A 26,831-nucleotide genomic window follows, 5' to 3' on the forward strand; every position below is an offset into this window, starting at 1 on the left:
TTGAACTCGGTTTGAGAAGAAAGATTGAGTTGGATTTGGGACTATTTTAATAAAAAAAAATAAATTAAATTTTTTATTTAATAAAACAAAATATTATATCCACCCCATAATCATTACATTCTTTCTCTCATAAAAAGCTAAAAAAACCCTTAGCCTCATGTTAAAAAGGGTATGGCTTCTGTCCAGTCCGGGATCGGATTGGACCGTACTGTTGGGCCCGTGGGGGCTTACCACGGGTCTCGTTTTGATAATCTGAACCGTTTAATACGTAGAACTCATCAAGTAATATATGTCTGTAAAAAATCACGTTGATCAGATATCAATAGCTATATGATCAAATCAGTTTCGTATTAAAAAAATTAGACGGTGAACAAATTGACGGTTGACAAAAAACTGTTTTGATCACATAGTTATCGATATCCGATCAACATGATCTTTTACAGGCATATAGTACTCGATGAGTTCTACACATTAAACGATTCAGATTATCAAAACGGGACCCGTGGTGGGCCCTCACGGGCCCAACAACACGGTCTAGTCCGATCCCGGACTAGACAGAAGCCATACCCTATTAAAAAAGCCAAAAAACCAACTTACTTCCCACATAGCGTTGGCCCTTCCCATTATTGAAAGACACTTGGTCTTGGTTTGGCATGTAGGTTAGGAATGGGTTAGGATTAAAATAGTTACAAAAAGATAATACAGACTTTGTAATCCCAAGTTAAAAATTATCATAATCATTTCATTTTTTCTCTCATAAAAGTAAAAAATTTCATCCCAAAAAATCAACCCACATCCTAAATAAAACTTTGGAACACATTAATCTCTAATGTCAGCCAACGAATTAGCTGCATTACAAGCAACCATATTATTCTACTAAACCCCAATCTATGATAAAATAATTTACTATAGATTTGTTTGGGAAGTTGATTGACTTTTTGACTATTTTAGTTTGAGACTAAAAAGTCTCGTTTAGGATGAACATTTTGAATTTTTTATTTTTGTGAAAAAAAAATATAATAATTATAAATTAAATGTGATATTTTGTCTTACTAAATTAAAAAACTTATTTTCTTTTATTTTTTAACTAAAATAACCCCAAATCTCAACCTAAAGTTGCCAAACGAAGGCTATAATTGCCTACAAGGGCCATTAGTATTGTTAAATCAATCACATGCACGATTAATGCGGCCATTAGGATTGTTAAATCAAACAATCACATGCAGGATTAATGACCTACATACGTCAAGTTAAACCAAAGTCTTTCATCTCAAAATTTGTGTCGAAGTGCATTTGCTCACGCAATACAATTCGGTCCCAATCATCGACCCTACAAACCCATTTTCAAAATAAAAATGGGTAATCATGTGATTAAACTAGGTCAAGAGAGGCATATTAGGTGGTCCTTTCTACGTCATCACGTGGATTGGTGAGTGACTAAGCCATCATGTGACAAATAAACAAAGTTGAGAACCCATTAATTATTCTATTTGATTAACTACAACACACAGTTGATCCATGCGATGCCTGGAAAATTCACACAACTTTTTTGCATAAAAATTTTCGATCATAAAAACCTCTTCTGCCCTGATACTCGTTCCAATTGTATTTTCTGAGATTAATTTTGTGATCGATAGTGTTGTAGAATTATTGAATTTTTATACTTTTTCTCCCAACAAATTCTGTTAACAAACTCCATTTTTGTATTTTGTATTAGTACAAAAATAATTAGTGCTAATAACATAGTTGTGGACACAATCACACAAATGATCTCCCTGCCCAGCAAAGAATGACTAACAAAAAACAAAATAAACAATTTAGAAAGACCATAATCAAATCAATGCTCAAGGGTCCCCTTTATAACATGGTTTAAAAAGAGGTAATAAATAAAAAGACTGACTCACCCTCACTTCTTTTATGAAGTCGATTCTCATAACTCCAATCTACACATCACAACCGGAGACAAACAACACTTGCCATCATGCCAGGTTACAACCTCACGCAATTTAGGAAGGGTTAATAATAAACATACAACGATAATAAATTAGCAAACCATTGGTGAAGACTGCTTTTCATTAATGCTCAATCTAAAATTAGATCGACCCTCCAAAACTTTACTAGCCTCGATATCCATGTGTGACAACAATATTTTACACCCTACTAACCCTACAATCTAACTAAGCATACAGAGCATGCTATCCATTCGAATGGTTTTCAATACTCAAGCTATTGCAAGGGACAGTAATAAGTTGCTTGTATACTCTTTCACTTAATGGGTGTGAAAATAACTATACCTGCCAATCCCGTTAAGTCGGATATGTGATACACAGCTTCGATTTCCATCCTTCACTCACTTCTTCCCTGATGCAAATCTTCGCCAGAAAGTTTGTTATCTGCAGCGCCCGTGGTAGCAACTGCTTCTCCCTGGATAAATGAGATGGTAATCAAATGGTCAGAAATTACTCTTACATTCTGATGAAACAAAAACAGTGCCATCCATTTATTTGATTTCGAGACCCTTGCAATACACCCAATTGCCTGAAGGGGTAACGGAAGAAAGAAACTGCTTGCAACAACAAGGACTGCAACGAATAAAAATAACTACCAATTTTTTACCATTACAAGTTATTATGTTATCACCATACTGGTGAATCCTACCAGGAAGTATGGAAGCATAATACAGATAAAACAGAGGGAATAAAAGTTGGACACAACAACTCGATTCAATAAAAGGCCTGAATTCCACTATTGCTCCAATTGGAACTTCTTGGATCCATCTTTCATAGGTTGCAACTTGAATACATCTACCTACCTCAACCCCAATAAATTTCAACGGGTCTGCATATATGGTATACGGGCTCACAACCCGTAGTAAAACTGGATAGATCATGGTATGCAATTAGAAATGGAGAAGAAATTGGCAGTGTGTGAGAACACCAACAACATGTAGCATTGATATATTATACATTAAACCAAGATGCAAAGTTTTTCAACATATAGCTTGCAAGGTTACCTTCTCTGGATTCTCATGAAGACATTGATCACTTCTCCCATCCTCGCAATTCACCGAAAGTTCACTGCTTTTCATGTCAAGGATAGAAGTCGTCTGATCTTCCTTGGAGTCCAAATTAGAAAGATTACCATTCACAACACGATAATCAGTGCTGGATGAATTGGTCATCCCAGTTAAAGAATTAGGGCTTCCATTCTTGGAATCACTTGACTCAACTTCATCTCCACTTTCCCCTTGAACTGAAATAGCCTCTTTCTCATGTGCTCCATTCGTTTGAGTTACATTAGCAGCTGCCTCTTCAGCTTTCTTCTCTTCCTCCCTTTGTTGTCTCCTCCTTGCTTCTTGCTCCTTTAATTGTTTAAATCTGGGTAACGCCAATAACTTGAGACCAAAAACAAGATTTGCCATTGCAACAATGCAATCATACAAACACACACGCACATGTACATATGACAAGCAATGTCATATATTAAACAACAATTGCATCATATTACAATAAATCAACAAGAATTAACCTTTCACCAGGACGGAGCCCCTCGGAAGTCGACTTTTCCAATTGGGGTTCCTTTATGACAGTGCTGGTTTCAAAAACAGATTTCTGAATTTGGGATTGCTCCTCCTTCTTAATAATATTATCACTGAATTTACTCACTGGATTTTTTTTAACCCCCGATTTTTGAAGAAAAACTTGTTGTGCCATGCTCAATATGTTATTTGTGAACCTGCACAAAACATATGTAAAATTCTTGAACATTCATGGAAGTTAAGGTTACTACTGATCGAACGAGGGAAAGAAAAGAAAGGAAAAAAAAGACATTTTATGTTTTGATCTTGATCATGACAATAAAAGTTCTAAACAAAATGCCATAGTTTAATTAATAGGGGAATACAGTTGCTCACCAATAAAGGCTTAACCCAGAAGGAACTGAAAGAGAAAAATAACCAATCATTAAGGGCAGAAATTTTGTTATGGCTTGAGAACTCTTCAAGTTTGGATCATTATTAGCCTGACAATTATCAGACATGTTAAACAAAAAAGGAATGAGAATCTGCCTCCTTAAATCAATAATTCATGTATCAAAATGGTGGAAGCCACAACATTGTCAGAGAAACTACACTAAAAAGAACGGATCAATTCAATGAGCAAAACTAAATGCAGATATTGTACTTCCGAGAAACCTGTAATAAGCAGAACAGTGTACTAATGCCGTTAAATTTGAGAGAACTGTCGAGGAAAATTACAGAGAGAATAAAAAGGTTCAAAGAAGACAATCACAAGTCTACCACAGGGTTATTATATAGAATCGAATAACTACTATAATGGCTAAGGTTTCTAGCCCATTTGTTTTCTTAAGAAATTTTAATATATACATATATATATCTTCTAATTCAAACGTTGAGCATCTCAATCAGAAAAGAAAGTAGTAATACAGACACATCAATCCTGAAAAAGCAACATTTTTTCTACTTAAAAGAGTAAATCAAGAGGAGGGTTCTGAGCAAGTTTATCATATAAAAAATCAAGTAATATGGACAAATCAATCCTGAAAATGCAACAATTGAAGCACCAGCACAATATATAAGCAGATTGTTGAAGTAAGGAAACTTAAAATAAATGACGTTTGAGATATGGAAAGAGATCCAAAACAACACCTATAAACTAACAAACCTGCAATGACTGCATGATTTGAACAGAGATGTACTGTGAGAGAACCAGCAGCACAGGCAAGACAAGATATGCCAAGGTATCTGACCATCCAAGGGGAGGATGACCATCCTGCAAAGAATTTTGAGCATCCAAGGATAAGAATAACTATAAGGAATAACTATAAGGCATTGTAGATAAATAGCAAACAAAATTTATAGTGCGGAAACATCAGAGATTCTATCGTATTATAAACATTCGCAAGAAATCAAAAGGAGCAACTTGTGGTATATGTAAAACTAATTCGAAAAGAATATTCTAAATGCACTCAGAAGGAACATAACAGTATAATTTCTGTGATATATCTTCACAAATGAAGTTAGTTATTGATTTAGAGTGGGTTGCAGCACTTACTACAAAAGGAAAAAGCCAAGAGATGCCACTGCCACTTTGTCGAGCAGCAACTGTAGTTGGACCAGCGAGGGAAGGTATCCAGAAGAAGCCTTCTGTCAGGAGTCCCTTAACATTAGAATTAACATTCAATTAGATACAGAGACCCTTTGCTAGAAATTAAAAGCAGAAGTGGCAAAAGTCACAAGGACTCAAACGCCCTGTTGGCTATTGGCATGTTACCTCATCAGCCACATTCGAAAGGGCTCTATAAAGCCCAATCCAGACTGGTATGGTGGCAAGAGTTGGCAGACACCCTGATGCAGACAAAAAGGTAACATGAGAGTAATTCTAAGCTTACAACCACAAATTGTCAGAAGAACAAGACCATAAGAAAATATATATTTTCATACAGGCTTTATTGGCAAAAGCCTATATTTTTAACTACTAGATGGTCATGATCCTGCTCAACAAGCAACTGAGGCACTCTCATCCTGCTGTCCTTAATCACATTCTGATAAAGCACATATAAATATAAAATATTAGACTACAACTAATAAAAATAAACCTAAAATCAGTACTATGTACAGTTCCTATGCGATTTGAGTTTAGAAGTATTGTTAATTTCTCCACATAGGATGACCTGAAGTCTAATCAATGAGCTGCTCGAAGTACTCTCTACCATGTCATGGAATAATACAGAATATTTGTATGATGGTTAATGTGCGTTTCAAACTTCTCAACCTTTAAAGACTCTGAGGACGAAAGAAGATAAGTGCTTTAAAGACTATATATACATAAAAATACCAATAATGAGCAACGTGATTTTTGCAATATATCCAAATTTTCAGTCAATTTAATGGAAATTTTATTTGAAATGTACACAACAAATTCATGTGCAATATATTATTTATCCGTTAACAATTGCAATATTTTGTTACATATCATCATATTTTGTGAATTTAAATTTGTCAATTTAAAATTCATATAGATATCAGATCTTATCTCACAAATATATGATCTATTGATGAATATATTGCGATATTTCATGTTTTAATTCCACATAAAAAGAATATCAGATGCACCTGTCACAATTCCTTGTCTTTTTGTTTAATAAGCTGCTTTTACATATCAAAAATTGTGGGAGAGAGTAATGAAATGTCGATTGCGAGATATAACAGATGTGTCAGCAAATCAATTTGGATTTATGTCTGGTAGGCCAACAATGGAAGCGATTTATCTTTTGAGAAGAGTAATAGAAAAGTATAGAGAAAAGAAAGAAGATATTCATATAATTTTTATCGATATTGAAAAAGCATATGATAAAGTGCCTCGGGATATAATATGGTGGGTGTTAGATAAGAAAGAGGTGACAAAATGTTACATGAGACATGTACAAAGGTGTAATGACTACTATTAGATCGCCTGTTGGGGAGACGAATGAATTTCTAATTATTGTGGGGTTACACCAAGGATCAACCTTAAATTCTTATCTTTTTGCTTTAATTATGGATGAGTTGACAAGAAATATTTAGGATGATGTGCCATGATGAATACTTTTGCAGATGGTATCGTGGTAGTGAAAGAAACTAGAGGAGTTAACACTAAGTTAGAGACTTAGAGAAAAGCACTCGAATCCAAAAAATTTAGGATAAGTAGAACTACAACAGAGTACAGGGAGTGTAAATTTAGTAACAGTAGCAATGGAAGCAGAGGAGGAATGAAGATTGAGAATCAAAAACTACCTAAGAGTGAACATTTTTGTTAGGATCGATTATCACAACGGCTAGGGAAATTGCAACGGATGTGGTCCATAAAATTAAGGCAAGGTAGCTTAAGTGGAGAAGTGCATCTGAGATATTGTGTGATAAACGAATACTCAATAGACTAAAAGGAAAGTTCTATAGAACGGTTATTAGACTAGTGATATTGTATGGGACGGAATGTTGGGCAACTAAGAAACAATATGTACATAAGATGAGCTCTGTTATCAGAATCTTACAATTCGCGATTCGATTCGCGATTCGCTACACAATTTTTGCAAAATCGATACGAATCTATGAGTGAATCTATTTTGGAAGTGAATCTCTAGTGAATCGCACGATTCACAATCGATTCACGATTCGATTCACTTTTTACGATTCATGCAATTTTTGAAATTATTATGTTCGACATATTTTCGACTCATTTTTTCCATCTTTTTAGTGAAAATGACATAATACATCTTCTAATAGCATTTAATACCAAAATAACCAACATATATATATGATTTGTTGTTATTTTAGTGATCTGATCATGGAGTTTTTTATAGGATCCAATCAGATTCAGTCAGACCTAACATATTTTTAACATTTCTTCTCATTTTTTTTTCCCTTCAAAAAATTGTAATATATCTTCTAAAGATGTTTAAGATTAAAGTTACACTATGAATTATCTATTACTATTTTATTAAATTGAATATTACATGTGTGAGGTCAGTTATATCTTTTAAAATGTTTTAGGCTTTAAAATAAAATATCCTAAATAATTCTTTCTTATTATTTGTTTACTCTTACTTAGAAAAGTATATATGCTTATTGTCTAAATATCAATATCGTTGTTAACTATTGTTACTTTAGAAATTAATAATTTGTCTATTTGGTTATTATCTTTATTAAGAATGGTTGATAAAAAATATCTATAAAAAAAAAAAAGGGTAAGATGGTGATTTTACATAGGAATCTTTGTTAACTTCTTACCTATTAAATTACGTGATTATCATTCAAAATAACATTTTTGTTGATTTAAGTCTAAATATTTTATATTCATAAGATATATTTAATATTTAAATGTGTAGATATATGTTTTTAAGTAATTTAAAAAAAGTGACCGAATCTTTACGATTCACGATTCGATTCGATTCGCGATTCGGTACGAGGCCATTTCGATTCACGATACGAATCCCGATTTGACAACTATGAAGATGAGTGATGCTGAGATGAGAATGTCAAGGTGAATGTGTAGCAAGACTAGAAAAGATAGAGTTAGAAATGAGTATATTCGTGAATGAATAGAAATAGTACCGATAAAAGATAAGTTGAGAGAGAATAGATTGAAATTATTTGGTCATATACAACGGAGACCAACAGAGACAGTAGTGAAGAGAGGCGATATAGTGACAGTAACCAAATGGCCGTTCATAGAGTCGCGCAGAGAAGAAAGATTCATGTAGCCGACCCCACAAGATGGGACTTAAGCCTTGGTTTGGTTTAGAAAGCAAATAAACTTTTAGTGTCAAGTATTCTCCTACTCTGCATAAATATACTTTTTTGTGATTAACTATATACTTATTTATTGATACAAAACATCATTATGTTGCATTTCTATAAATAAATGGTGGAAACGTTCCACAAATACATATATGCATTCAAAACCTCCATGATAAAACTCAATAACAAGGAAATAAGCAATAATATCTACCTGCCAGTGGATTTATGCCAGCTAGTTTATACAATCGAGCAGTTTCGAGCTGAATTCTCTCCTGCAATTGAATACACATGAGGATTGGTCATTGAAAATGGAAGCGTTTAACTGTCAACACACTTTCAATCTTCACTGGCTTCTAATCCTTGATTTTGACTATCCTCTTAGGAATTAAAGGATGAGGGTTTTTTTTATAGAGCTTTCAATTTGGGTTTTTTGAGAACTGAGTAAAAAGATGCATATTAATAGACCATGCTGGGCAGCCAAAAGGAGTGATTAAAGACAGGTGTCTTCCCTTCTCCATCCTTTTTATGTTATTAGTGATGATGAATTGTTACTTTCGTAATTTACTTTGATTATGTATAAATGTTAAAGTGGTAGTGTAATGTAAACATTTAACATATATATTATGACAACAAAAATATTTCTTACAATATATTTATATATATAAATATTCCCTAGGCACTCTCTCTACTTTAAACTCTCCCACCCCAGCCTCATGCAACTAACGTTCATATTCTAAATATATGAAGAATCAAAGCTACTGTTTCTAATCGCTAACTTTTGCTTAAGTTCCTTTCAGATCTGAAGTTTGGTTAAAAATTACTGAAGAAACAAGCTTGAAATGTAAATATCAACCAAACAAAAGTTTCCTGGTGTTGCAAGACTCCACTAAAGCATCTATTTCATTAGTGATGTAGAATCAATTGAACTGTTCATTGGTTTAGTTTCATCGCTAGCCACAAACTAAGAAGCTGACCCATTTCTTCTAATGACATGTTTGCCAAAAGGTGAAGTGAAACATATTTGAATAAGAAATGCTAGGCTAACCATTATCTTCACACAATCAGCTGGTCAAGAAGCTTCTCACATAATAAATTTCCACTTGAAAATCCATTCAATCTGTGATATAGAATCACTTGGCGTCTCTCAAAGGAGCAAGCATAAAAACCAGCACCACAACAGTAATATATGCTAAGAATAACATGTTCCACAAAGGAAAGGATGAAAGGTAACCTGGTCTTCAGCGTACCGTTGCTGAATAGCCTTTATTTGAGGTTGCAAAGATTTCATAGCCATCGTAGATTCTATCTGCCCATAATAATTTTAGAAGACATTTATACGTCATTAGAACTAAACCCAAATATTTTCCATTACAAATTTAGAGAAGCTTCCCAACTTAAAGCAAATAGTTAGAAATTAAGAAACTCAATCTATCAGTTTAAAGACAAGAAAGCAATCATATAACAAAATTCAATTGAAATTTAGTAAAGCACAAGATAAACCTGTTTCTTTGTTAAAGGAAAGGTGGCAGCCTTAACGAGTACAGTTAGAAGAATAATTGCAAAACCGTAGGCATAAGGAACATGTAAAGCAGATAACCCATCCTTCAAAACCTGAAACCAATACAAAAAAAAAAAAAAATTGAGAACCCACATGACAACAACAGATACCAATAGTAGGTACAATATACAGAAACACTTAGGTTTGTGTTTGGATCAAGGATTTAAGGAGGGATTTGTGGAGGTGAAGGAAAAGGGAAGGGAAACGTGAATTAATAAATATTCACTCAAATCCTTGATCCAAACACAACCTTAATGACTTATCAATATATCTATCTATTCTATTATATAAAATATATAACTCACTTGCTGTGTACATTGTCACATAATTTTGATTTCCAAAAATAATCACAACAATACTAGATTTTCTCCAAATATTTAGCTTTCCTTAGTAGTTACTTTTGGGATTAAAGAGTAAAATCAACCAGCAAAACTATTGTGTTCAGTTGCCCACTACTCTCTCCACTCTGACACATAATCTCCCAGAGCAATTTCAATTGCACTAATATATAGAAACACTCAAGGCAAGTTCACTATTCACTTTGCATCTGCTACAAGGCTAAAAAAACCCAGGGATTCCTCAAAGCATCTTTCTACCAGAACTTCTATAGTTTGCATCACATAGAAGCACTATGCCTTAATGGGATTTGGATCTTCTACAAGTCATGGGTTGAAAGATGGTATTTTTCAAGCTTGAAAACCTAACCCTCGTGTTTTTTTCAATTGATTCTTACACCTCAAGCTCAGGCATGAACTTGTCAAAGACATGACAACAATTCTACTCTACATATACTAGTTATTTAATGGAATCTATACTATATATTAAGCAAAAGGGGGTTTATAACCCCAAGGCCTGTGGGAGCTCCAATATGCCAATCCTAATTTTCTAAGTTTTTGTTTTTTTAAAAAAAACAAATTAACCTCAACATTTATTAATTTCTCTCAACTTACAAGACTTTTTAACTTCTCTAATAATTACTACAGTACCTTTTCCAAAACAAATAATTTGTATATTAAAAAAAATTTAAAACAAATATAAATATCTATATCTATATCTATCAATTTATTTATATCTATCTCTAACCCACAAGTTTTGTGAGAGATCCAATATCTTAACCTTAATTTCTTAATTTTTTTTTTTTTTTTTTGAAAAAAAAAACTTAGCACTTATTAAATTCTTCCAAGTCTTTTTAACTTCTCCAATACACACACTCTTTTTAACTTTTCACATACCTATTGCAAATAGTAAGTCTCCTTTTTGTTTTCTCCTGTTTAACTTCTCACTTCTACACTTTCAATTTCAGTGACCACGTATGCAAATAATAAGTCTTTTTTTGTTTTCTCCTTCTTGACTTTTCTTTTTGTTTACTGTTTTATTATTGTAGCGCATAAAAATATTTGTGATTTGTCTAGCAAATAAAAAATTATAATTTGATTTTTCAATATAATTGAAATTAGATAAATATAAACCCTCACAAAGAGAAAAATGTGATTATAATTAGTTGAATGATTCTTTTTTTTTAATGTGATTGTAGTTAGTTTAATAGTTCTTTTTTTTTTCATTTATTTATTTTATTATGGGAAAAATGTGATGTTGATTGTAGTTTGTTCAATGACTTTTTTTTTAAATATGATTGTTATAGTTAGTTCAATGGTTTTTTTTTTTTAATATAATTTAATCTTTTTATTTACTATTTTAATTTTATTTTTAATATGATTGAAGTTAAATAAACAAAAACACTCACAAAGAAAAAAATGTAATTGTAATGTGATGTGATTGTAATTAGGGCTGCAAACGAGCCGAGCCGAGCCGAGTTTTAGTATGTTTGGGCTTGTTTATTAAGATTTTAACGAGCTCGAGCTAAATAAAAAATTAACGAACCGAGCTCGAGCCGAGTTGGCTTAGGCTCGACTCGAGCTCGAGCTCGAGCATGTTCACGAGCCTTAACGAGCCAAAAAAATTATAAATTCATACCTACATGTGAGACTAAAGTTACAATTAAAACTTTGATTATACAATTATATATACAATATATATAAGCATACTAAAAAAAAGTCCATATTTTACTAAAATAATAATATCTACTATCATTATTATGTAAATGTACTATCTATAGTTAACTATTATTTACATTTATATTTTTTAAATATATAAATAGCATATTTCTCTTATTTTTTATACATTTTTTTATATTATTTAATATATAAATAATAAATATTAAACGAGCCGAGCTTTAGAATGTTTGGGCTTGTTTATTAAAAATTTAACGCAGAAAAAATCTAACGAACCGAGTTCGAACGAGCTCTTACCGAGCCGAGCTTGAGCCTGTTCATGAACGGCTCTGTTCATTTGCAGCCCTAATTGTAATATGTTCAACGGCTCTTTTTTTTAATATGATTGTTGTAGTTAGTTCAATGATATTTTTTTTTAATGTTATTTAATCTTTTTATTTACTATTTTAATTTTATTTTTAATATGATTGAAGTTAAATAAACATAAACACTCACAAAGAAAAAAATGTGATTGTAGTTAGTTCAATGGTTCTTTTTTTTTTATTATGGAAAAAATGTGATGTGATTGTAGTTTGTTCAATGATTCTTTTTTTAATGTGATTTAATCTTTTATTTACTGTTTTAATGGATTTTTTTTTACAATTATTCATGAAAAAATTATGATTGTAGTTAGATAGCATAAAAATATTTGTGATTTGATTTGATTTTTAAAGTACTAATTATTGATAATGATTAGATTGTATTTTGAAAAAAAATTGTAATTGATTTTTTTAACTCACTGTATTTTTTGAAAAAAACTTATTGTGTTTTTTTAACTATCAATTCACTTAATTTGTGATTTGATTTTTAACTCATTGTATTTTTTGAAAAACAAAATGGATTGTACTCATTAAGGTCACATGATGTACCAATTATTGATGATGATTAGATTGTATTTTGACCCCAAAAAAAAATTGTAATTGATCTTTTTAACTCACTATGGTTTTTGAAAAATAAATTATTGTGTTTTTTTAATTATTGATGATGATTAGATAGTATTAAAAAAATTGTGATTTGTATGATTGAAGTTATCTCCTTTTGTTTATAATTTTATTTTTTAATATGATTGAAGTTAGATAAACATAAACACTCACAAAAAGAAAAATGTGATTGCAGTTTGTTCAATGGTTCTAAATAATCTTTTTTATTTACTATTTTAATGATTAATTTTTTCAATTATTTTTTTTTATTATGAGAAAATTGTCATTGTAGTTAGATAACATTAAAAAAAAATGTAATTTGCATGATTGAAATTATCCCCTTTTGTTTATAATTTGATTTTTTAATATGATTGAAGTTAACTCACAAAAGAAAAATGTGATTGTAGTTTGTTCAACCGCTCTAAATAATCCCAATCTGAATTTTTTAAATTTTTTATTTTAAAAAAAAAATCAGCATTTATGGATTTGGTTAAAATCTCATGATCAGCATTTATTAATTTTTTTTCAATCCACATGTCTTTCCACATTATTACATTTATTGATTTGATCAAAATCCTTGATCAACAATATGTGTATAATTATTATAGTACCATTTTCAACTTCTCTCTCATATACTATGATTAGTGATAAGATTGTTAAATTATTTTTATAAAAAATCTTAAAAAAACATAATTTATATATTAAAAAAATCTAAAATAAATATAAATATCTATAATTATCTCGTACATAGCACAGGTGTATAATTATTATAGTACCATTTTCAACTTCTCTCTCATATACTATGATTAATGATAAGATTGTTAAATTATTTTTATAAAAAATCTTAAAAAAACATAATTTATATATTAAAAAAATCTAAAATAAATATAAATATCTATAATTATCTCGTACATAGCACAGGTGATAGACTAGTTTCAAAGATAAACAGAATTGTTAGTTTCATTGCTCAACAAGTGTTTGAAAAATTGCATGTGAGACTGACTTCTATACCCAATTCGCAAATACAGACACCAAACCATCTGTAATTCAATGAACGCCAAGTTGGATTCTTTAACATACCTTAAGAACAGTTTCCATGTAAGACGTAATCCCAGATAACCAATCACTGCTCTGTTTGGTGCTCGTAATTGAATCTGAAGAAGCCGATGAAACTGCGGCATCGGCAATCGTGAAGAGAAAACTTTCAGCTCTCCCAAACAGGTCCCGAATTAAGCCTTCCGCAGCATCCGGGTCGGGAATTGGAACGTTCTTGAACCCTAACCTTGCCACACCAAGTGAGCCTCGAAGGAATGGTCTGTGATTCGATAAACCCAGATAGTGGGTTCGGTGGAGAAGGGGGTTTAGGGTTGTGGTTCGGTCAGGGAAGGGAGAGAGGACCAAATTGGGTCCGATTGAAAGGAAACTAGACATGTTTGCGTTGTTAGGTTTGCTTGCGCAAACCCTAGAAATGGAGAGGCAAATTTCTCAAGAGTATGTGGTGGACTAGTGTATGTACGTGTACGCATCTGCATATACGCACGTATGATATGATATGATATGATATTTTTAGTGGAAAGGAGGAAGGTTAGTTTGGTCACTTTCTTTTTGGGATTTTTTGTTTCTTTATGGCGCCCATATAAGTAGGAGTTGTTTGGAATGATTTTAGTTGCGTTTGAAAGAATTTTTTAAATATGATTTGAAAATAGAATTGTATTTTGAATTTATAAGTTTTGAAATTATAAATTGAGTGTAAAAAATTTATTTGGTTATAATTTTTTAATAAAGTGTGGAATTGAGTGTGAATTTTGAAAGTTTGATGTGACATATGAAATAAGAAAATTTGTTTGGTTATGAGTTTTAAAAAGAGTTTTCAAAACTTAATTCAATAATCAAACACACAACTCAAAACTGGATTGAAATTTTTGATCAACGGTTATAATCAAACTATTTCTAAAATTCAATTAAAAAATGAATTATTAATTTTTTTTTCAATTAATTTTTTTTTTAAATTATTTTTTTTCAAATAATTTTTATGTCAATTATTTTTTTCAATTAATTTTTATGCCAATTAATTTTTTAGGCTTGAATAAACAAATTTTTTTCTATACGTTTCTAATATTTTCTAAACATTTTGTTCAAACCAAACACGTTTGAGAATTATATTTTTACAAAAATTAACAAAAACCAATTTATTAAATTTTTTTAAATACAAACCAAAACGTAAACGTTACCAAACAATATCAACGTTTTTTCATTTGTTAAATTTTATCAATTTAATGAAAAATCCTTTATCTTGTACCATTTTCCTCAGCTTCATTATTGTCCCCCACCCCTGCCTCACCCATGAAGCTCATATTATTGGGGCTATTGATTGATGTATTTGACTATGAAATGACTAAATTTCCCCTCTTTCATAGAATGTGAAATTGTTATGTAAGAAAAAAATGAAAAGAGCAACATCGTCATTTCACTCATGCTGAAGACCCATCACTCCTCTGCTTGTCAGTTGGTCACTATTCGATAAAAGAAAATAAAAAATAAAAAGAGCCAAAACTCAACCACAGATTGTCAGTTGGTCAATATTTGATTAAAAAAAAGAAAAAATAAATAAATAAAGCAATTATAGCTACAGATTTTTTTCGACCATTTCTTTCACTAAGGCTTTATACAAGTCACCAACTTCATTTTTTTAACTATACCATCTTCACCATCTTCATTCCAACAACTTCAACAATTTATTCACCATACAACCACCTTCTCCACCACCTACCTCAATTAATTTGACAACCAATGAATTTCAAAAATTCAGTATAGATATTTACAATTCATATCCGTATAAAAGAAAAGACGAAGAGTTTTCATAAGAGGTTAGTTTGAATCAAAGCTTCACAATTTCAGAGCTGAGCTGTAGAAAGCCGAATATTTTAATAAACAGGTCGACGTGAAGGTCAACCGGTGGGTCATCCGGCCGGTCAACCAATGGGTCATCCGACCAGTAAACCAGCTTTACTCCCAGCTTTACAACCAGCTTTACTCCCAGCTTTACAACCAGTTTCACTCCCAGCTTCCAGCACCCGAAGCTCAGTTTGGCTATCTGTTGCTTTTTGTACATCATTTTCATACATTTTGCTATACATCTTTCATACATTTTTCTTAACTTTTGTTGTCATTTTGCTTACCTTCACAAGTCATGCCGAGAATAAAAAGAGTCAGACCTGAATGTGGCGAAACCTCTAACCCTTCACAACGTCAACAACAGCAACAACAGGAGACCTATCCAACTATTGATTTTCTTACATACAATCATGAACAAGCTTATTCAAATTTTGCCAACCAACCAATTGTTACCGGGAAAAGTGTAAATCTACCTTCTCAATATGATCCTCTGTTGCTTGGCAGACTGAAGATGATGGAATGGTTACATTTAACTAATTTATCACAAAAGGTATATCCCTATCTTGTGTATTTATTTTAGCTTCACTTGAGACCTACTGAGGGAGAAGTTGAACATTATAGTCTGACCTCTTATGTCAAAGGTAAAATAATCACACTAAAACCTCACACTTTGGCACAAATTATTGGAGTTCAGTCAAGGGATTTGCAATGTCATTTTCAGACTAAGTTTGACTTAGCTAACATTGTTAGTGATATAACTAAGGTTTATACCACAATTTGTGAGAACCGATTTATCAACACTAATTTACAAGCAAGACATTTGAAACCCACCTTCGTATTCTTCATCGATGGATAGTCGAAAATGTCACTCCCAAAAAAGGACATTTTGATGTTGTTCCATTTTTTAATGTTTATTTGTTATATTGTTTTAAAGTTGGACAAACATTAGATTTATGCTACGTATTACTGAAAGAAATGGTGGTTGCAAATCTTGGTACTCTCAGTGGCTAGTCACTACCTTTTGGAGCTCTGTTAACCAAAATTTTCAAGGTGCATCATGTCAATGTTGAAGGTGAAGTAGATGTGAAAATCACTTCACCAATTTCAAGTTGTTGGCGCTGAAAACTTATTGGGATCTATTAATTTTGCAAATGAACCAATATCTGATCCCGAAGACCCCAATGACAATGCCATGCCACCAAATCAACAATCCCAATACTGGACTGATTATTTGGCGTTGGAACAAGAATGGTACAATCAGCCCGTACAATGGGAACAACAAATGGCTAATCAGGTCAATACATTAGGTAATCGATTCGATGAATTTGCCGCCGTTCAGAACTCACTAATTCAACAATTTAGTGAGTTTCGTGTAGACTCTGGGAGACGTGATGAAGTGACAAGTAACCGCATTGATCAGATTGACCATCAAGTCACTCAGGTGTACCATCACTACTTCCCTCCACCTCCACCACCACCACCACCTGACAATGAAGCTTAACTTGTTTCGATGAGCAATTAAATAGTTGACACATGCTGTGATTATTTTGTTTTCTTATTTTGTTATAATATTTTGTATTAACGTTATGAATAATGAATTTATGATGTGTACTCTAAAATTAACCAGTGGTAATGTTATAACACTTTGTAATTTGTGCTATAATTTTTTTGTCCAAAAAAAAAATTGGTGTTTGGTTTGTGTTTGTAGAGTAGTTTTTGAGATAAAAAATACAAAAACTTGTTTGGTTTGCTTTTTTTCAGAAATGGTTTTGGAAAATTGTTTTGGGAGAGAGTTTTAAAAAAAGTGATTGATTTGATGCTATGAGAGAGAGAGTGATTTTGGAAAGTAGGTAACCAAACAAAATTTTGAAATTTTTTTTAGAAAAATTTGTTTGGTTTGATTACTCTTGAAAATTTGTTTGTAGAGAATTTTTCCCAAAATTTTTTTTGAAAAACAAACCAAACAAGGCTATAGTAGTAAACAAATTATGATATTTTGTATTTAAGTTATAAAATTTTGTCAAAAAATTATGAAAGACATACCATATGCATTTTTCTTTTTAAAGTGCATTCCCTAAATCATGCACGATTGTCATGAAACCTTAAATTTAAGGCCCCTTAATCCTTTTGATAAATTGCATATTTTTGTGCGAATCAATAGCAGATAATATGATTCTGGAGTTTTGACGATTGTAGAACTCAAAATGTAAAAGTCATAAAATATATCTTGACATCTTACTTAAAAAATAGTTAACTCCAATAACTATTTTCTTTTAGAAGTAGCATTTTTGCATCTTTTACAATTTTTATTTATATCCAAGGTAGATCAATTATAAAATGTTTTTTTGTTTTTATATTTTTGTTTTATTGAAAGGTAAAATTAAAATCGCATAGCACTTGTAAAGAGCATGCTTCAAACTACAGTTGCATTGTACACATTAAAAAAAAATTACGATTGTAATAATACATACAATACTACCTGCTGCAACTTTTATATTGCAATCCCAAGTGCAGGATGTCACGAAGTAATATAACTCGGTGATCCGAGGTCAAATCCACAAGGACCAGTTTGTCCAAAATAATTACCGACCACTCAAATAAAGTAAAAAAAAATATGATTCTAGATTTTTGAAATGGTTGAACATAATTAATTAAAGATAAAATTAGGTGTTTATAAAAAGGGTGCTAAGGCATCAAGGATCCTCCACCAATTCTTTCTTTAAAATATTTTAAATTCAATTTATATAACTCAATTAAAATATACACAAAAAGTATTTTCAATTGGAAGATAAAAATCATTATTTCATATAAAAATTAATAAAAAAATTAATTACTTTTACTGATTGATTACACCATAAAAATCTAGTTATTTGATTCATAGGGAATATTAAGCTTATATCATGCTCGGAGTCTAAAATAGAACAAGATATTATACATAATAAAAAAATTTCCCAAATAAATAAACCAATCAATTAAAATAATCTAATATTAAAAGCAATGATTGAAACATAAAATATTTATAAAGAAAACATTGAGGTTTCACCCCTGACCTTAACAAAGAAAATTAGAACATCATAAACTAAACTAAACACTCTGTATTAAACTGAATGAACATCATAAACTGGAATTTCTGCATGCATCATTCAACCATCAACCATCCAATTGCCTTCGGAACTCGTTCATCAAATAGAATTTTGCCTCATACATCTTTGCATTATCCAACCAATAAGATTTTTCCCCAGCATTACATTGCATCACTCATCCGATTAAGTTTCTTCATCCATGTAACTATATTTTGTTGATTGGCCATGTGATACTGTTTGGGGAATGAATTTGATTTGGGTTCCCTTTCCTTTAATTGCCATATAGCCGAATCCTTATCCTCATTATGAGTTATCCTACAAAAAGTAAAATTATATCATTAAATTCACAATTAAAAATAAAGTGGGGGAATTAATTTAATAACGGTGTCTTAATGATTGAAAATAATAAAATAATTATACATTTTTAACCATTCATCACTACCAAACTCACATTATTTGTTCACATGACAAATCTATCCATGGCCAATATGATTTTGCCATATAGCAGTAGCAATTGCATTCCTGAAGTTCGATTGGTACGTCAACCCATGTTGTGACATGTCAACATAGTTAGCTTGGTCTCTAACAAACTTGTCTGCTGCCGCTTTTGCCGTCATTTCATTATTAGCTTCCATGAAGAATGGGTCCATATCTGCATGCAAACGGATCCAATTGTGCAGTACACAACATGTAATCATGAGAGGGCCTTGTCTTGTGGACTTGTGATTTGGCATGGACCGCAATATTGGGAAGCGCTTCTTCAGAACACGAAATATTCTTTCAATGACATTACGTAACGACGAATGTCGATGGTTAAACAATTCCTTGGGTCCAGAATAATGACGGCCATGAAACTCTTGCAAGTGATAGCGTTAGGAACGAAATGGGGCAAGAAGTCCATGCATGTTCGTGAAAACCAACATCTACTAAATAATACTTGTCTACATGTAAATAATGTATACACTGCTCTGTCAAATACATGTACACAAAAATATTTTTTAAAAATGTACAGTGTGTTATTTGATGACACTCACCATAGGGTGGACGTGGGAACTGTAGATCGGCTCTTGTAATAGAGCCAATTAAAATAGCGTTGTCATGAGCGCTACATTTCCATCCAGAATTAATAAATATGAACAACATGTCGAAGTCGTAAGTTGCGAGTACATTTTGCGATACCATAGATTTATGATCGCGGATTGTATTTTTTCTTGAGGCAAGGACCCATGCATCCACCGATGTGCCATCGATAGCACTGACACAATCCTATGTGAAAAATATTTCTTTAACATTAAAATTGAAACAAACTTGGATATTACTTTTATAACATTAAAAAAAAATTGTTCCTTACTGTTATTGAAAACTTACAGGACAAACATATAGTCATACCTTGAACTAGGGAAAAAACCTCTTGTCATTTAAAATTTTTGCCAGTATCTCATCTTGGTTACGTGGTTTGATAACTGTTGATGCAAGCTTGCACAGTACCCGCATAATAGTTTTGATGTGCCAACAAATAGTTTCAGTGGAACGTTGAAATCTATCAGCTAGTAGTCTATGCCGGTCATTTTGTGCGAAAGTGTACAAAAAAAATTTCAAGCGATTCCTCGACATTGATATGCATATGTTCAGTTTCGACAAAGCCATTTTGAAGTAAGGTGTTTTTCAATAAAATGAATATTTGTTCATCCATTCGCATAATGTCCATCATTGTTGTGGATGGCCATTTAATAAACTGAAGATGTAATCATCACCTTTGAATGGACAAATTCGCTGTGGTCGTCTACTACTTGACGCATTCATACGGTCGTGCATAAAAGCAATCATCAAAAAATCCATAAAATCTTCAATAACCTCATCCTCCTTTGATGAGCTCTCCATTGCATTATTTTCTATGTCTGATGACATATTATTTCGGCTACATCACAGTAAAAAGCATAATTTTAAAATAATGTTTAACAATATACTAACTGTTACCATTATTGGTGAAACTAAAATTAACCAGTGGCTACATTTAGTCGGCCTTAGTCATTTATCGAACTAAATGAAATAATACACGAGAAGAAAAAACATATTAATAATTAGTCATCTTGTCATAAGAAAACGAACATTAAAGAACGCAGAAGAATGACATGTAAATGTAAAACAAAAACAGTGTCGGAATAAGATAAAAATAAACATACGAAGACGAATAAAAAATAGCATATCATGGGGTGAAAAAAAAATGAATAAAAACAAATCAGGAATCATCAAATCATCTCGCGTAACGACAAAGAAAACCGCAATCTCAATCAAAACACAACTTCTCACTTCACTGCAAAGCTATGATCATAGCTAGGCGCATATGGGCAATGTAGACACCCCATTTTTGACCGACCTTAAGACTCAGACGTCACCGATTGAGCGCTCGGTGACAGTGTATGTTGTGCTCGTTTCGAGTTTCCGGAGTTTCGACTGAGAGCCTTGCCTCCGGGCCTCTGAACTCTTTGTGCTTTGACTCGGTTTGCGGACCAAGTCTTGTTTTCTCTTCCCGGAGGGAGGGAGAGGTCTTGTAGACCATCTCTCAGTGGTCGTAGGCTAATTTTCGTGGTCATATGCTACTGTTCCCATTTGGAGACTAGTTTTCGATTTTCGGAGGCGTCGGCCGTGCGCCTCGGCTTAGGACCGCTTAACGTTCTCCGTTTGGTTTGGTTCTTGAACCACACCTTGCTTCCTCTCCCTACAAGGACACTGTGGTCCGGGAGACCACTTTTGTGGTCATACGCCACTTTTGATGCTCGACAGCTAGTTTTCGGTGCTCCCGGCCGCGCGTCTTGCCTCCCGAACCCTCGTCTTGCATCCGTTTTGGTTCGTCTTGGGTACAAACCTTAGTTTCCTTGTTTGGGAAGTGGTACAAGGGTGGGAGACCAGGTTTTATCCTTGGAGACCACTTTTCTCCCCACCAGTCGATTTCTGGTAGGGAAACTAGTTTTCTTGGTCTTTGGGCCACATTTTCTGGTTTCCCACCCCACCATTAGCTTGCTTTCAGTGTGGAGACCACCAATTCCCCCTACCAATCACTTTTTTGCCTGGGAGATCACTTTAGGTGGTCGGCCGACCACTAAAAGTAGCAGGCCGACCACATTTTCTGGTCGGCAGCTCTCCCCCTGTTTTGGCAGACTGTATAGATGCTAGCTGGAGGGCACAAATTGTATCCTCCATACACGTGTATGGAGGGATTGCATCCAAGTTTAGCTTCTCCAAGAAGCTTGAACCCTTTGTTTTTCTATAAGAGAGGCTCTCCCTCTCCATTGTAGAGGTCTTGAATTTTGCCTAAGGCACAAGTGTATATCTCCCTCTATATCTCTATATTTGGTGCCTAAAGTGTGTGTTGTTCTTCACCTTTATACCACAACTCTTAACCATACACCCCACCATTGAACTGAGGTTCTTGGAAGACCTTTTTGGAGGTTGAAAAGCTGGTTTTTGGCTGAGAAACTTGCTGGTATTGCAGTGCTTCAAGGGTAATCTCTTTTCTCCCCTTTTAAGCTTTGTCTTGATCATTCTCTTAGCCATACTTGCATGCTTATTTGAGCTTTGTTTTCAACTAAAAAAAGCTTTATTTTTGAGCACTTAACATGTTTGTTTCAGGCCTCTTGGGTGCTGAGGGTCTCCTACCCTCTTGCATGCCTTGTTTGGCCTTGTTTTGTGCCATGCCTTAGCGCCTTTGAGCTAGTCCTTGCTTGGCCTTCTAGCCACTAAATCCGGTGGATTTTCAATGGTAGGCATGTGGTTTTGAGGCCTAAAACCAGAGGGGGGTGACGCCCTTTTTTTTGGTTTTGTTTGCTTACATTTTTGGCCTATCATAGGAGCATGTATCCCTTTACTTTTGAGGCTTCGTTCAGGCATTTTTTTGTGACTTTTAGGACCTGCCTTAAGTCTGTCCATGGCTGGTTCGATCACCTTGTGCATGCATCTAGTATGTGTAGTGTAATCCCATTTGTGACCCATCAAAGTAGCATGTCTTGCTAGCATGTATTGACTCCATTTCAGTGGGTTTTTGACCATAATTTGGCATGTCATAACCTGTCTAAAGCTGTTTTGGTTGTCGCTTGAGTGGCTCATATACTTGTAGAACAAATCTTGTTGACTAGCTTTGTTTTCATGATGTTTTGGCTCTTTATTCTAGCACATTTTGGCTGTGCTCCAACATGGTTTTGTTCATATTTTGGGCTGCTTTAGCTCTGTTTTGAGGCTCCTTGATCGAATGATGCTTACCATGCATGCTTATAGTGTAATAGCCTTGACTAGTTTTGAGTTTTGAGGTCTCTTGCATGCTTAACTTGAGATATTTGCATGTTTTGGCATCATTGGGAATGTTATTTCAGAGCATGTAGGGCTGCTATACTTCCATATTTTTAACTCTTTAAGTGCTCTTTAGAGTTATGCTTTTATGTCATATTTATGAGCCATTACATGAGCCCCATTTTTGTGCCTTTCAAAGCCATCATCCCAACTCATTTTGTTACTGTTTTGGCCTACATAGGGTCTGTTTGGGGTTGGTTTGGTCATTTGAGCATCGCCTTGCATGCTTCTAGTGTAATATACTTCACTTCGATACTTGAGCCTTTCAACATGCATTGCGTGAGTTGTTTGCATGATTCGAAGTCATTTTGTACGCCATTTTAGTGCTGGAACACATGCCATTGTACTCCATGTTTCATCTTTTCAATGCTCTTGGAGAGTTGTATTTTGTGCCTTAGGCTTGGGCCATTACATTATACATGTTTGTGTGTGTTTTGGTGCCTTGATTTCATCATCAATGGCCACTGATTTGGACATGGCTGAGGCCTATTCATTTCGGTTTAAGTCCATTGCGCATTGAGTATGTCATGTAGTTCGTAGCATTGAGCATGCCATGTTGTTACATGATTGATCATTGCACTTGTGCATGCCATTTTCATTGCATTATATATGTTGGTTACCACGTGCATTGTGTATGTTAGTGTCATGAGCGTTGTGTATGCCATATAGTTCATAGCATCGTGTATGCTAGTTTGCATGTTTGCATGATCATCACTTGCATGTCCAAGTTGTGTTGCATTAAGTTGCATAATTGAGTCGCATTGTGCATGCCATGTTTGTTGCATTGTGTTTGGAATAGGCGTTAGTCCAAACACGGGAAACGAGGGATGTTTCATACTCGAAGTGATGAAGCGTACCTCGATTCCCGGTCGCTGACATTCTTGACAATACATGACGGAGTTCTAGGCTTTAGGTGTTTGTATGTCATTCATTCCATATTGAGTTGCGCAATTCGGCCCCTCGGCCATCATGCATCGAGATGCATGATTGGTGGCCCGAGGGTCGAGACCTACACTCCCTTGAGCTTATGTAATGATAGGGAGGGTGGTCGCGCATACATGTGTTGCAAATACTTTGCCATGCCCGTTTCTTGCCCTCTATTGCAGAAAACCAGAAACCAGCAACAAAAACTGGTCGGTCGACCAGATAAAGTGGCTGGCTGACCACTTTTTCTGGTTTTCACCACAAAAAGTGGTCGGCAGGTGGTCTCCAAGGCCAATATCTAGTCGGCAGCATCCCTACAGATTCCCAAGGTGGAGTTTCATCTCTCTGGAGCTTGGTGCAAGTTTTTGAGATTAATTGCAAACAGAGCCAAATCGGCGCATCGCGAGGGATTTCCGAACAAGGTGACTTGAGCATGCATGCATCCTTTGTCATCCAAAGCAGAGCTGAGGCTGCCTACATCATATAGTTTATATGCTAATTTAATTGCTAACTTAGTTAATTTGTTAATTAGTTAGAGTTGTGTAATAATTAGCTGTAGCTTATTATTCATTCTGTTGTGTAATAACTAGTTTAATTAGATTAGCTAGTTGGTTCTGTATTATTCATTCGGACCCTCCGTCGAGAGGGCACAACTGTTGTAAATAAGTGTGCGTATGTGTGATGCATGTCTTCTAACCCCCATTTCTTTCTCCCTTTTATTTACCAGCTTACAATTGTTAGTTTTAGTGCATGTTTCAATTAGCATCCTTATGCTAGCATGTTTGCATCCATTCATCTGTCTTGCATGCACCGGGCTCGGCGCATCATACTAACTGCATTGTATTTCAATTCCTGTTTGAATACATGTATCAAATTGCATTTCACATGATATTTTAGAATAACCGAGCCTATCTCAGTTGTATTTTATATGTGTTGCATTAGGCATTCTTGACATAGCTATGATCATGCATTGATTTCTAACATAGCTTTTGTTTTGGCTCGGAGTACTCGGTAAGTGTTTATGCTTTAGCATCCTTGCATGTGTGTAAGTGACTGCCATGATAGCATGCTTGTCATGAGGCTAACTGCTTATGTGATATAACTGCTTGAATGCCTATGGGTGAAGGTTAGATTACTTGAATTGGAACAATTCATTGATTGTGAGTTTTAAGCCCGCTTGAGAGTGACAAATCACCATATTTTCTAAGCCCACTTGAGGGTGGCAAAATCCACATTTTAGCCTACTTGCGAGTGGGAAATCGCTTTCAAAAACAAACATGAGATGTTTTGTTCCAACTTAGGCGATCTAGTCTATACTTGTATGTTGTGCGCATCACATAGTAATTCTAGGTTAATAACCGGAATAAGAGCACATGTATTTTCGAAAACAAGATATCATGTTAGTAAAGGCCGATCTTTGATCGGGGCGAGCGGCGGTGCTCATTGCATGACCTTCTCCTCTCATACCCAAGTTCCCGAGCCGAGACAACTTTGGTGATGACGAACACGTGGCCTTAGGCACGAGTTAGGGTTTCCTAAATTTTCCAAAAATAAAATATTTAGGTAGCGACTCTGTATCTGGCAAAGCAATCCATGTTTGGCACATCTGTCTAAAAATCAGTTTTTCAAAATGATTTGCCGGATTTGGACTCTTTGGTGATTTATCAATCTCGCATTGCACTTTGCAAGATCAGATTAAGAACTGTGACATTGAGTCCGAACTGTAGTGAGCCCAATGAACAAAACGGGATTTTCTCGGGATGTTCGCGCGTCTACAGGCAGGAGTACGCATAAAAAACCTTCGTCATTCCTTGTCTTTGAATAATGTTAGTGCCCTAACGTACTGGATCAGTGGTATGTCCCCAAGCTCTAGCAGGGCATCTTGACATGTATCAAGGGAATACTCATCACCACCTGCACCTACAGCCTCTGTGTCAGTTGATCGTGCACGTGAATGTTTCGTTTTTTCCTGTATGTAGGTAGTGAAAGCTGCACAGACATCATCGAAGCCACTTGACTATGACCTTTTAGAACAACTATTGTCAGTCTGGTTATTTGTAGGGCCCCTCTTGTGACTATTGCCCTTCGTTGGTTCCATGTATTCATCGTCGAATAAGTCAATAGGAATGGCTTCAGCAGCATTACTCCCACCAGCTCTAGGGCTCCAAAATTTATTAAGCATTTCATTTTCTTAAACAGAGTCAGGGGCTCCTTGTGTGGATACACGTGACAAGGCCCCTGTGGCACAACAATTTTCAACAATTTCGGGCATTTCTTGAAAGTACTCAAATCCTTTTGTCCTAAACTTCTTTACATTTTTTTGTAGCCTATAACAATTGAAAATATTGAAAATAAACATACTGTACGTGTGATGAAATGTTACACAAAAAAAAAAAAAAAATTGAAAATGGTACAGGTTAATGAAAAACCTTGTCCCAAAATTCATCGAGTGCAACAACAGTTCCTACAATGGGATCCCATCCAAGATCGGTCTGTGCCTACAGTCGCTTGAAAGTTCGGTAATCAGCTTTCAATCGTTGATATTTTTATCGCACCTGTTTTGGTGTGTATCGAAATGATTTTACAACTGAGTTGCAAAATGATTCCAATGCCTAACTATCCACACAGTACTACGGCCTGTTGTTTGATTTTTTTGTACCTCTTCTCTAAACATGTTTATTAACTTTATTTCAATTCTGGAACTCCGCATTCTTGTATCCTGATTGTCATCTGAATTGTTCCCATCCGTCTAACAACACA

The 26,831-nt window shown here is 34.1% G+C and overlaps 1 protein-coding gene across 1 annotated transcript; it reads right to left on the reverse strand.

Moving 5' to 3' along the window:
- Positions 1-2,055: 2,055 nt before the first annotated feature.
- ALB4 (OxaA/YidC-like membrane insertion protein) lies at positions 2,056-14,382 on the reverse strand. Its single transcript, XM_082871430.1, has 11 exons — positions 13,906-14,382; positions 9,797-9,907; positions 9,528-9,602; positions 8,508-8,568; positions 5,292-5,365; positions 5,073-5,177; positions 4,683-4,790; positions 3,914-4,020; positions 3,529-3,735; positions 3,014-3,377; positions 2,056-2,424 (listed from the first exon to the last, which is right to left on the reverse strand). The coding sequence occupies exons 1-11, from the start codon at positions 14,254-14,256 to the stop codon at positions 2,347-2,349; spliced, it is 1,641 nt and encodes a 546-aa protein (XP_082727556.1). The 5' UTR covers positions 14,257-14,382; the 3' UTR covers positions 2,056-2,346.
- Positions 14,383-26,831: the final 12,449 nt, after the last annotated feature.

The sequence above is a fragment of the Camellia sinensis genome, chromosome 5 (assembly GCF_055761805.1).
Source record: "Camellia sinensis isolate YWXY chromosome 5, ASM5576180v1, whole genome shotgun sequence".
Classification (NCBI taxonomy): domain Eukaryota; kingdom Viridiplantae; phylum Streptophyta; class Magnoliopsida; order Ericales; family Theaceae; genus Camellia; species Camellia sinensis.